This window comes from Dreissena polymorpha, chromosome 1 (assembly GCF_020536995.1).
Source record: "Dreissena polymorpha isolate Duluth1 chromosome 1, UMN_Dpol_1.0, whole genome shotgun sequence".
Taxonomy (NCBI): domain Eukaryota; kingdom Metazoa; phylum Mollusca; class Bivalvia; order Myida; family Dreissenidae; genus Dreissena; species Dreissena polymorpha.
This window is the reverse complement of record NC_068355.1, coordinates 200,801,425-200,815,493: the sequence shown is the minus strand read 5'-3', so window position 1 is coordinate 200,815,493 and position 14,069 is coordinate 200,801,425. Positions and strand designations below refer to the sequence as shown.

Genomic DNA, 14,069 nt, shown 5'->3' with positions numbered 1-14,069 from the left:
CCTTGTGAGAATTTTCATTAAACTTGGCTTAAATGCTAAGGTAATTCAGATGATGTGCAGAAGCCATCAGTCACTCACGCCAGCGTGTTGTCAAGGTCATACAATCAAGGTCAAAGGTTTGAGCCTCCATGTTTGTCTGTGCTCCACATCTTCTATAACTGATGAAGTATTTTCATGAAACTTATCTCTTATGTGATGGACTCTGAAACGACATGCAGATGGCATTAGTCAGTCATGTCAGCTGAAGGTCAAGGTTTTACTACAAGGTCAAAGATTTAAGACTCAGTTATGGTGTCTACTCAGTATCTTCTTTATTTGTCAAAGAATTTACAGAAATCTTGGCCTCATTTTAAGATCGTGGAGATGATGTGAATAAGGCACAAGTTAGTACGTGACATCTGCAAAGGGTCCAGGTCATACTTCAAGGTCAAAAGTTTGAGCCTCAATATGTGTATCCGTTCCATGTCACTTTTATCCTTATTTGATATCAACAGTTGTTTAAAACTTACTTAAGCTAGGTTACTGAAAACTTGGTATGTGGATATAGGGAATATGCACATAATTTGTATCTTTCTTCTGTCCATCCAAAAAATCCATGATAACAGTGAAAGTACTGAAGCTAGGTTGTTAAAACACACTACGTCTATAGGGGGCCATATTGGGGTTATCAACATTATTATACCACCATTACCAATGGTACTGGGGGCTATATAGGAGTCAAAGTCTGTATGTCGGTCTGTCCTGAAAGCTTGTCCGGGCCATAACTATGTTGTTCATCGTGAGATTTTAAAATCATTTGGCAAATTTGTTCACCATCATTGGACGGTGTGTCACGCTAAAGAATTACGTTGATATCTCAAAGGTCAAGGTCACACTTTGAGTTCAAAGGTAAAAAATGGCCATAAATGAGCTTGTCCAGGCCATAACTTTGTCATTTATTGTGAGATTTTAAAATCATTTGGCACATTTGTTCACCATCATTGGACGGTGTGTCGCGCGACAGAATTACATTGATATCTCCAAGGTAAAGGTCACACTTTAAGTTCAAAGGTCAAAAAATGGTCATAAATGAGCTTGTCCTGGCAATAACTATGCTCTTCATTGTGAGATTTTAAAATCATTTGGCACATTTGATCACCATCATTGGACTGTGTGTCGCGCGAAAGAATTACGTTGATATCTCCAAGGTCAAGGTCACACCTTGAGTTCAAAGGTCAAAAATGGCCATAATTGAGCTTGTCTGGGCCATAACTATGTCATTCATTGTGAGATTTTAAAATCATTTGGCACATTTGTTTACCATCATTAGACGGTGTGTCACGCGAAAGAATTAAGTTGATATCTCCAAGGTAAAGGTCACACTTTGAGTTCAAAGGTAAAAAAATGGCCATAAATGAGCTTGTCCGGGCAATAACTATGCTGTTCATTGTGAGATTTTAAAATCATTTGGCACATTTGATCACAATCATTGGACGGTGTGTCGCGCGAAATAATTAAGTTGATATCTCCAAGGTCAAGGTCACACTTTGAAATCAAAGGTCAAAGAAGGCCATAAATGAGCTTTTCTGGGCCATAACTATGTCGTTCATTGTTAGATATTAAAATCATTTAATCACCATCATTGAACGGTGTGTTGCACGGATGAATTATGTCGATATCTCCAAGGTCAAGGTCACACTTTGAGTTCAAAGGTTAAAAATGGCCATAAATGATAATGGCATAATAATTCTTTAAAATCGCCATAACTTAGCTTCTCTTGTTTTGTGAAGACAGCATGCAAAATAGTCTGTGTCAATGCGGCATGTTGGGGTATACGTCACGTCTGTGACAAAGCTCTAGTTTCTGTTGTTTTTATTAGAAGAAATTTGTTATTCTTATGGTCACAGAAATAAGAGAAAACCATGATGTGTATCCTGTGACAACGCAGACATTGCTTAAGCTGGATTGATGGAACTTTGTATGTGGATGTAGGGCTATATGGTTTATATGTGTAGTATTGCAGTCCTTTTCAAAATTGTGTTTGCCATTGTTACAGAAATAATTTGAAACTTAAACCTGTGTCTTGCCTTTACAAAAAAGTACTTACGATGGGTTGATTAATCTTATAGAGATCATGTTCCTACTGAGTCCAAATTAACTCTAGGGAACTGCTATTTTTTGTATTGGATCATGTTAATTTGGTTAATTTTGCTTTTAACATTCAGTAACAAGTTACATAATTATTATGTAAATATATGCTTGCATGAATACATGACTTTAATCACAACAGCAAATGTTAAATAATTTGACAAAATAAATGGTTTCAACATTTATATTCTTGCAGTGTTCACTTTATGCATTTTGCAAAATCTCTTTTTTCATTCTTGGGTAAATGTATTGTTGATGCAGCGTTGACTTTAAAATGATGAGAGTATTTTCATTACAGAATAAAAAATGCTGATGAAGCACATTCAGTGCATGGATTGTTTTTCTAAGGAAGATGTCGATAGCAAGAATATATGTGAGCCTCACTCTGGGAAAACAGGGCTTAATGCATCTGTGTGAAGTCTGCACAGGCTAATCAGGGACCACACTTTCCGCTTTTATAGTATTTTTCGTTTACAGGAAGTCTGTCATTTAAAAAAATCAAGTTTATCCTGAAAGTGTTGTCCCTGATTAGCCTGTGGGATGACACTTTACGCACATGTTAATCCTGGTTTCCACAGATGGCACCTTTTATGTATGTGTCACATTTTTAACACATGTTTTATTTTGTTTCTTGCAGACCTTATTCATGCTTGTGAATTCTGTGGGAAACGTTTTCGTACTCCATCCTTGCTGATCAGGCATCGTAGGACCCACACTGGAGAGAAACCGTTCAGGTGTGACATTTGTGGGCGTGGCTTCGCAGAGAAAGGATCGTTGAAGAGCCACAGTATTGTTCATATGAAGCGGGACAAACTCCTGTAAGCTTCTTGCTATCTAAAAGGCAGGGAAACCAGTTGTTACCTGACCCTTGTGCTTGACAATTTCATGAGTGAGACTCGAGAGGAAATTTTCGGGATTACAAAATCAGAAGCATACTAGGTTGTTTGTTTGTCCATACTAGAAAAACTCTCATTAAATGTTGCATAGTTTATTTGTATTGTATAAAAAATATTACTGATTAGAATTTCTGCTTTCATTTGCATCAACATGATGTAAGGCGGAAAATTTGCAGGAGTTAAAAGTGACAAAGTTTCAAAATGGTTGCATGAAAATGAAGGATTGTGCTTCAATTGCAATTGCTGATAAGGGATGCCTGAATATCGAGTGTTACAGTTTAGACTTGGTTGATTGCAAGATTTGGATTGCGCAGAATTGAGGATAGTATTGGGTGATCCCGACTGTAGTAAGCTCTATAAGGCATACCACATCAACAGGTATAATTTCATTGAATAAACCATTTGCACATAAAATCTGTCAACCTTGCTTGTTGTACCTTTGTACTAGTCAGTATTTCTAGTCTAGAATAATGCCGGTTTAATCTTTTGTTTGTAAGTTGTTGAGGCTATAGAAAATTGGCCCTTTTTACTGGAATCAATTAATTTTATGTTTTAATGTTTATTCTTCAGCTGCCCTTCACTACTGTTTTATGCATTATAACAGTTATACTAAAGAATGCCACAATTGTGAAATGTTTGTGTTTGTGCATGCACAATATGCGGTGTCACTTGTAATAGCTATCTCGCTACCACATGTCACTTGTAATAGCTATCTCTCTACCTCATGCCACTTGTAATAGCTATCTCTCTACCTCATGCCACTTGTAATAGCTATCTCTCTACCTCAAAGGTCAGGATCACACTTAGAGGTCAAGGAAATTCATACCATTCAGCAAAAATAGCAAGGATAAAACAAAACACCACAGAACTTGAATTGTTTTTACCCGCCATACTTTTATTGCGTTCACATTCAGAACATTAATTGTTTAAATTGTCTGGATGTTTAGAGGGCAATAAAAGCATTAATATGCTTGGCTTGTAAATACAAACCATGTTCTTTTTCATCACTATTCAGTATTACAGTTACTCGTCTAGGTGGGCAGGACAAATGAATAATCTTGAAGCCACTCCTAAGACGTACGTGTGTTTGTACATTTAAGGTGAAGGCAAGGGAAGGACATACGGCTGTGAGTTTTGCGGGAAGCATTTCCGGGTCCCTGTCTGGTTGGAGCGACACCGGAGAACCCACACAGGAGAGAGGCCATTCAAGTGTGAAATCTGTGGGAGAACCTTCTCACTGAAGGGAAGCATGACCAGACATGTGCTCATAGTTCACATGAAGGAATCTGTGGATTTGAATGTCGCTTGAAGGAAAACGTCGAGGATTAGGATTTATTTAAGGATACGTTTTGAAGAAACATTGTATCAAAAGCAGTCCACATGAAGGAATCTGTGGATTTGAATGTCACTTGAAGGAACAGTTTGATTATTATAATTTATTTAAAGGATACGTTTGTGAAGAAACATGGTATCCAAAGCAGTCCACATGAAGGAATCTGTGGATTTCAATGACGCTTGAAGCAAATATTTGGATTATTATGATTGAGCATTGTTCTTGGGAAACGTGGCTTAATGCATGTGCGTAAAGTGTCGTCCCAGATAGTTCAGTCTGCACAGGCTAATCAGACATATTGACACTTTGGGAATTTATGGATTTTTTTTAGTTTAAATGAAGTCTTCTCTAATTGAAAATCTTGTCTAGGTGGATAGTGTTGTCCCTGATAAGTGATGCTGACTGCTCAGCCTAATCTTGGTCAACACTTTCAATTAAGGACATGCCATGAGCCCTGGGGCCGTATTCCAGTAGCTTCTTAAGTTTTCACTTAAGTTAAGAAATTTCTTAAATAAATTTCATAAGTTAAATTTGAAATGTAAAAAACAAAACAAGAGACGCTTAGTATATCTCTTTAAGAAATTCCTTTAAGAGTTAAAGGAAGTTAACTTAATTTTAAATATATGAGAAAAAATACACAGAGTAAAGAAATTTATTAAGTTTATGAATCTACCAGAATTTAACTTAAGTGAAATCTAATGTTTTAAGAAAAAATGGCGGAGATAAGAAAAATGATTGCGCAATATTTCATTTAAGTTATTTTTTAACTTAAGAAGCTACTGGAATACGGCCCCTGTTTTCCCAGAGATAGGCTGATTGTGATTCATTTAATGGATGTAACAGTTGTAAAGAAACATGGTAGCAAAAGCAGCTAAGTCAAACATTTAGATATAAGGCTTTGTGTCAGTGCATTTGAAAAACTATTTTGTTATATTGTTAAAGCAAATGTTGCAAAAATAAGAGAGTGGTGAAGTTTTGATGTATGATATAATATGAAAACCACCAAGCTATAACTTATAAGTACTTAAAGACTGAATACATTTTTTGAACAAAAGCAGTTAAATTGAATGGCACTTAGTTAAAACTTACAAAGAAAAATCATGGAATTACTCAGTTGCATTATGCTGGTGCCTAGTTTATATGTCATAACTCTATGATCAAGGTCTAGTTTATATGTCATAAGTCTATGATCAAGGTCTAGTTTATATGTCATAACTCTATGATCAAGGTCTAGTTTATATGTCATAACTCTATGATCAAGGCCTAGTTTATAGGTCATAACTCTATGATCAAGGTCTAGTTTATATGTCATAACTCTATGATCAAGGTCTAGTTTATATGTCATAACTCTATGATCAAGGTCTAGTTTATATGTCATAACTCTATGATCAAGGCCTAGTTTATATGTCATAACTCTATGATCAAGGCCAATAAACATGTTTGCTCATGATGGATATCAAAGATACAATGTCATGTATATTCTTATAGTGAACTAAGATTGAAGTTGTCAATTGTATTTTTCTATTGAATATTTCTTTACAGGTACATTTCATATTGCAAACTGTAGCCAGACTGGCAGCTGGGAATTGTGTATTTGTTGATGCTAATAATTAATATTATTCATGTATTTTTGTTGTTTTTTTTCATGGGTTGTTTGAATGTTCAAAAATCATTGCTTGTTAGAACATTTCCCACTCATAGTCTTATAGACAATTTCACTTTATTGCTTATTTGAATATTTGTTGCTGACTTCACTAATGTGTTTTTTAGAAATAATATCACTCATTTATTGTTCAAACGTTTCCCACAGAGAAGGGGAAGAATGTTTCTAATTCATGAGTTTGTTATTACTTGCCATCTATGGGTATTTACAACTTTAACCAGTATCATGAACATTTTCAATTTTTGAGCTCATCTTAGTAGATGAGATTTGAGTTTCCACTCAGAGTATCAAGCATGTCTGTCAGTGCACTAGCAATCTTAAATCTCAGCTATAAGACTATGCTGTCAGTGCACCAGCAATCTTAAATCTCACCTATAAGACTGTGTCTGTCAGTGCACCAGCAATCTTAAATCTCACCTATAAGACTGTGCATGTCTGTCAGTGCACCAGCAATCTTAAATCTCACCTATAAGACTGTGCATGCCTGTCAGTGCACCAGCAATCTTAAATCTCACCTATAAGACTGTGCATGTCTGTCAGTGCACCAGCAATCTTAAATCTCACCTATAAGACTATGTCTGTCAGTGCACCAGCAATCTTAAATCTCACCTATAAGACTATGTCTGTCAGTACACCAGCAATCTAAAATCTCACCTATAAGACTATGCACATTTTCCTCCTAAAACTCAGGGTTGAGTTTGACTCAAAACTCAAATATAACTTGTGTGAACACCCAATAACTTGTGTGAACACCCAATAACTTGTGTGAACACCAAATAACTTGTGCGAACACCAAATAACTTGTGTGAACACCAAATAACTTGTGTGAACACCAAATAACTTGTGTGAACATCAAATAACTTGTGTGAACACAAAATAACTTGTGTGAACACAAAATAACTTGTGTGAACACCAAATTAAGCTTGATGATCTTACTCAGCTCAAAAATTGAGAACAACTCAAATTTGAGTTGGGAATATTGACTCAAGTATGTTTGTAATACTAGGCCATTATTTCGCTTATGAAAACTGTTACACTCATGATTGTTTGCACCCTTTCTCATTTTAGGGCGTCAGCTGCACCTCTACACGTGTGAGTTCTGCCCAAAGGTGTTCAACGCCCCGGCTTGGCTCGCGCGGCACCGGCGCACACACACGGGAGAGAAACCGTACAAGTGTGAGATCTGTGGCCACGGATTTGCGCAGAAGGGCAACCTGCAGGTGCACAGGCTAGTCCACATGAAAGATCTACCGGTCTGAGGTGTTACAAATAGATTTGGGCAATGATTCCGCTTATTTATTTTTTTAAATTTGCTGTTACGTCTGAAACATTCCTTTGAGCCTTGCTCTGGTAAAACAATGTTAGATGCAAGTGCATGAAGCGTCTTCCCAGATTAGACTGTGCTGTCTGCACAGGCTAAGCTGGGACAACACTTTCCAACCTAAATTGATTTTTAGTAAGAAAAGACTACTTTGAATAAAAACAAAAAATACCATATAACTGCCGAAAGTGTCCCTGATTGGCCCCTGCTCACTACACATGCTGATCTGGGACAACACTATGCACAGGCATTAAGACCAGTTGTTTCCCAGATGGATGCTCATAAAGTAGTGTTCTGTCGAAATCTGTGCTTTTGTGACTGGTTTATGACAGGTTCATCTGATAAATCTATCAGTTGTTTGATTGTTTCCACACCTTGGACAGTCAATGTTTTTATAAGCCAGACACCAATTTTACACTTCATATTCCCGAAATTGAATGGATTTCATAACCTGAAACTTAATTTGTTTTCATACCATGGAGGTTGCAGTAGTTTAGTGGAACTGGTGTCAGCCAGAGATCAGGTCAGGGGAGAGTGTTCTCAAGATTTCCTCTAGCGACACCAGGTACTGGTTCTTCCCTGGTATCTGGCTCAAGAGTGTCTCAATAAGCTTAAGGCTTTCCATACAATTGAGCTTAAGTAAACGGCTAAAACTAAACACTCTAGAACTTTGTTTTATGCCCTATACATTTATTGATTTCTCACCCACAGAAATTATTGTATTTTTCACCCCAGACATTTATTGATTTCACACCCTAGACATTTATTGATTTCTAACCTTGGAAATTCATTGTTGTCATTGCCCACACTTTCAGTGGCCAATTCTAAGATAGTATTTCAGTTTGCATGATAATTTTCTGCTGGGATGGCTTCTCTCAGTTTTGTATTGGAAAGGCCATCTTTTGTTTGTATGAATGTACTTGCTTGATCGCAATGCATAAACTGCAATGGATCTGTAATGAGATGTTATTATCCCCCGCCAGAGGCGGAGGGATATTGTTTCGGCGTTGTCCGTCGGTCCGGCCGTCCGTCTATCCGTCCATACGGCACTTTTGTGTCCGGAGCCATATCTTGGAAGTGCTTTGGCAGATTTCATTGAAACTTCGTATGAGTATATATATGCATAAGAGGATGATGCACGCCAAATGGCATTGTACACCATCTGTTAAAAACAGAGTTATGGCCCTTTGTATCTTGAAAAAATGCTTTTTACTATAGGCACTTTTGTGTCCGGAGCCATATCTTGGAAGTGCTTTGGCGGATTTCATTGAAACTTGGTACAAGTATATATATGCATAAGAGGATGATGCACGCCAAATGGCATTGTACACCATCTGTTAAAAACAGAGTTATGGCCCTTTGTATCTTGAAAAAATACTTTTTACTATAGGCACTTTTGTGTCCGGAGCCATATCTTGGAAGTGCTTTGGCAGATTTCATTGAAACTTGGTATGAGTATATATTTATGCATAAGAGGATGATGCACGCCAAATGGCATTGTAAACAATCTGTTAACAACAGATTTATGGCCCTTTGTATCTTGAAAAACTGCTTTTTACTATAGGCACTTTTGTGTCCGGAGCCATATCTTGGAAGTGCTTTGGCGGATTTCATTGAAACTTGGTATGAGTATATATCCCGCGCCAGAGGCGGAGGGATATTGTTTTGGCGCTGTCCGTCCGGCTGTCCGTCCGTCTGTCACTTTTGTGTCCGGAGCCATATCTTGGAAGTGCTTTGGCGTATTTCATTGAAACTTCGTATGAGTATATATATGGATAAGAGGATAATGCATGCCAAATGGCATTGTACACCATCTGTTAATAACGGAGTTATGGCCCTTTGTATCTTGAATAAATGCTTGTTTGAGTGTCAAATATAATACTCTTGTGTCCAGAAGCATGTAGTCGGGGGATATCAACTCAACGAATTTGCTTGTTTTATTGTAATTTTAAAGAAGATATATATTGAGGGAAGAAAAAAGGTAGTGACTTATAAATTATGATACTTTGGTCAGTTTTATAATGATATTCTATGCACGAATAAACAGTTATCTGTTATACTTTTTCTTGAAACTTTCTTCATTGTTTCAATTATGACCTTGTGTTGAGTTATTCTAGATGGCATCTTTACAGTTATTTAATAAAAGTTACATCACTGAATATGGATCATATAAATGTACAGTAAACATGAACAAGTCAGCTAGCATTACCTTGTCACTTACTCTGCAAAAGTTAATAACAACAGTAAAAGAAAATCATGTTCATGTTGTTTACCATGGACATTTTGAATATTATTTACTGTATTCATCGTTTGTTTAAACAATTTGCTGTCTTTAAATATGACACAACATTGAACAAATCTTACAGACATAAATCAATACCGGTTTTATTATATTATCTATGTGATTATGTTGTATTTGTTTTGAGCTGCATATTTTGATAAAGCAAAAATGAGTATTGTATGTTTAATATAAATAATGCAAATAACTTAGTCTGAATCAAGCTATTTCCTCATACCTGATATCATGCTATCTCTTGGTATATTTCATCATGCTTTTTCCTTGTACCTGATATGCTATTTAATGATGTATGATATCAGGCTATTTTCTGATACCTGATATGCTATTTATTGGTTTCTTATATCATGCAATTTCCTTGTACCTGATATGCTACTTGTATTTAGTTTTACCTGATATCATGCTATTTTCTGATACCTGTATCTTAAGAGTTGTTTTTTCATTCCACTGTTTTATATCTGGGCCTAGCAGTTGTTATTTCATTCCACTGTTTTATACCTGAACTTAGCAGTTGTTATTTCATTCCGCTGTTTGATACCTGTATATTAACAGATGTTATTTCATTCCGCTGTTTGATACCTGTATATTAACAGATGTTATTTCATTCCGCTGTTTGATACCTGTATATTAACAGATGTTATTTCATTCCACTGTTTGATACCTGTATATTAACAGATGTTATTTCATTCCGCTGTTTGATACCTGTATATTAACAGATGTTATATCATTCCGCTGTTTGATACCTGTATATTAACAGATGTTATTTCATTCCACTGTTTGATACCTGTATATTAACAGATGTTATTTCATTCCGCTGTTTGATACCTGTATATTAACAGATGTTATTTCATTCCGCTGTTTGATACCTGTATATTAACAGATGTTATTTCATTCCACTGTTTGATACCTGTATATTAACAGATGTTATTTCATTGCACTGTTTGATACCTGTATATTAACAGATGTTTTTTCATTCCGCTGTTTGATACCTGTATATTAACAGATGTTATTTCATTCCGCTGTTTGATACCTGTATATTAACAGATGTTATTTCATTCCACTGTTTCAGAGTGGGAGACCACATGTCCAGTCTGCCTCCGTTCATTCCACAGCAAGTTCAACCTGTCACGTCACATGACCATCCACACGGGAGACAAACCATTTGAATGTCAGCTGTGTCACAAGCGATTCACACAAAAAGCAACCCTGAAATCTCACATGGTTGTCCATATGAGTGGCAGGTTATAGAGAAGGAAAAACACAAAACTGGCTGAAATATAGTGAGCCTTGTTTTGGAAAAACTGGGCTTAATGCGTGTTCATTATGCAGTGTGCACGGGCTAATCAAGGACGAAACTTTCCACCTAAACTTGATTTTCATTTAGAAGAGACCTTCTTTAAACGAGAAATTCCATAAAAGCTAAAAGTGTTGTCTTTGAGAAGCCTGTGCTGACAGCACAGCCTTATATGGGATAACACTAGGTTCAAGTGAAGGGAAGGCTTCCATGGAAGGTTCAAGTGAAGGAAAGGCTGTCCCATGGTTATCAATCTTATATTTTAGTGGAAGGAAAGGACAGCTCCAATGTTACATTCTTGAAATGTGGTTATAGGAGACTGTCCATCTTAGGTTCTAGAAAAGGAAAAGATGGCATCAAATTGAGCCAAGATCGTAGAAGGAGACCCTGTAAAAAATTATTGGCTTTCCATTTGACTAGTTGGTTCTATTTAAGGAAAATAATGGATCACACATAGCAAATTAACATCACCGACCTAGAAAACCTCTAATTGTCACAAAGCTATGTGTATATAAATGTTTCCTTATGCGTGTATATTGTGTGTGTATATGAAAACAAGTGTTTTAGGTAAAGATTTGTATGTATTCGGTATCGTTTATTATTGTTTTATATTGTTTCGAGAACAAAATAAAAGCGAAAGAATTTGCATTTCCTTTTGTTTACCATCAAAATGATTTATTGCATGTCCCCCATGTAGTTAAGTTGTTAAGTGTGATATATATGGATCAGACTGTTTGCCCAGCCAGCCGTTAAGTGTGATATACATGGATCAGACTGTTTGCCCAGCCAGCCGTCAGGGGATTGGGTTTTTAGCTTGACTAGTCACAAAATATTCAAGGCTAATTACACAAATATCTGCGTTTGCGTCTGCGAAATGTTTAGGTGAAGTTTAACATGCAGCATCTCCATATTACTGATACTTCTACAGGTATTTAGTTAAAACTTAACAAGTTTATTTGGGGTCATTGTGTGATGTCATTTATTAAAAATCCGGGACTTTTACCTGCAATTTAACAAAATAATACCCCTTTGATGTTTAAAAAAAATCGGTTTACCCTTTTCATGCCCTACCAAATATCTCTATGTCTGTTCCTGTAATTTTAATAACACTTAAAAGGTATGTTTAGGGTCTTTATGTACATTCACAATTTGCATGCAAGATGAATTTAGGTTAAGGTTTGCATGAAATTAGTACATATTTCTGTTGGTATTATAGATATTCAATTGAAACTTAAAACATGTTTCTGGGGATCATAAAACAAGCTCATAGACCAAGGCCCATAAATTTGACCTCTAATTAAGCAGAGTTATGCCCCATTTATTAAATTGGAAGAGCGTGCTGTCTTATGGCAGCTCTCATTTATTCAGGGCACATATGAATGACGACTACATGTATAAGAGTAATTTATTAGAAACTTCAATGGTAGATACTTTTTTAGAGGAAGCATGCAGCACAAGAGCCATAACTCTTGCTTCACTTGAGTTTTTTGTCTTTTCTAATTCTTGAGCTTAATTTTTATGTGTTCATATTTTGCAAATTATGAAAGATGAGGAGGATGTTAGATGTTAAGAGGATTTTGAAGGTCATACTTTCAGATCAAAATTCAAAATGCTTTATTGATTTCATGGCTCATCTTTGTCAAAGATTTATGTAGGTTTTTTTTTTATTACGTGCAATGATGGATTTGCGGGGGTTTTAAGCACTGTCAGTGATATATCTAGTGTATGTGATCTTTATGTTTCAGGTCACAAGAGTTTTTGCAAGATATGTGGCAAGGCGTTTACCAAGTCCAACATAGCAAGGCACCTTCGAGTTCACCAGGGAGATAAGCCTTTTGAGTGTCCAGTGTGTCACAAACGATTTACTCGGAAGGAAACACTCAAAGCGCATATGCTTCAGCACAGAGAACTGTTGAACTTCTGAACGCGTGTGACATCATTTTGCACTCAAGAATTTTATGGTGATATGAAATGCTTGCCAACTCCACTTGCAGGCAGCTCGATAATGTTGTAACACGGGCAGTTTGTTTCATATTCATGCTCACATCACCGCATGTGTCTGTCTGTCCGATCTTGTCCAGACTGTAACTTTATTATTAAGTGTCAATTTTAAAATTACTTATCTCAAATGATCACCATGTGTGCATTACATGTATCCATAATCTTAAGGTCAAGGTCGAATTAAGAGGTCAATTATATACATCACATAGCTTGTCCGGACTGTTACTCAATCGTTTATCAAACAATTGATAAATAACTTGGCAGAAATTATCCCCATGTGGGAACGGCATGCCATAGGTACAGCTGTGTCTGGAAATGAAATGTCAAGGTCATAGAGTTTAAAGGTTAAATATGGACAATATAGAACTGGTCTCTCATGTAACATCGTCATTTATGCAGCTTTTTTGAAATGCTTTTGACCTGTTGCCAGTCTAACGGCAATCAAGCCTTTAACCCTTTCCCCCATAAGAAGCAAAGTGAAAATGGCTTTTGCAACCAGCATAAAACCAGAACAGCCTGCGAAATACTTGAATCTAGTAAGGTCTTAGATTAAATATATCTTTCAAAGGGACTGCAAATGCGTGAAAATAAGTATCTAAGTGGTAAAGGGAGAGTTACTCGCAGGTTGTTCTGGTTTTATGCTGTTTGCATATAACCATTTTCACTTTGCTTCTGAGAGGGAACGGGTTTAATAGTTCAGTATTCTTGATGATCATCTTGACTTGCCAACTGGCATCTAGTTTTTGTTTGGTTGGAATTTGACCAGAATCACCACACAAATATGTTTAACTTTTGAAAAACCTGTGAGTTTTCTATGCAATTTCATTTGCATGTGGATATGTGATACTTTTGATCTTAATTTTTAGCGAAGCTGTTTTCGGAGAAAACCCAAGTTATTGTCATAGTCTTGTCGTACGCAGTCCGCCGTAGGCGTCGTGCTAAAACCTTTACATTGGCTCTAAAATCAAAGTGCTTCCACCTACAACTTTGAAACTTTATATGTAGATGCACCTTGATGAGTTCTACACGCCACACCCATTTTGGGTCACTAGATGCACCTTGATGAGTTATACACGCCACACCCATTTTGGGTCACAAGGCCAAAGGTCAAGGTCACTGTGACCAAAAAAAATAATAA

At 36.5% G+C, this 14,069-nt stretch overlaps 1 protein-coding gene across 1 annotated transcript in view; it reads left to right on the top strand.

The window, feature by feature from the left end:
* LOC127865810 (zinc finger protein 226-like) overlaps positions 1-11,576 on the top strand; it is a 67,069-nt gene extending 55,493 nt beyond the window's left edge. Inside the window, exons 7-12 of the mRNA XM_052405830.1 lie at positions 2,765-2,945; positions 3,795-3,813; positions 4,124-4,232; positions 7,088-7,275; positions 7,853-7,922; positions 10,706-11,576. Coding sequence (XP_052261790.1) covers positions 2,765-2,945; positions 3,795-3,813; positions 4,124-4,232; positions 7,088-7,275; positions 7,853-7,922; positions 10,706-10,884 — 746 coding nt within the window. The 3' untranslated portion in view covers positions 10,885-11,576. The remainder of the gene's footprint in view (positions 1-2,764; positions 2,946-3,794; positions 3,814-4,123; positions 4,233-7,087; positions 7,276-7,852; positions 7,923-10,705) is intronic.
* The last annotated feature ends 2,493 nt before the right edge of the window (positions 11,577-14,069 follow it).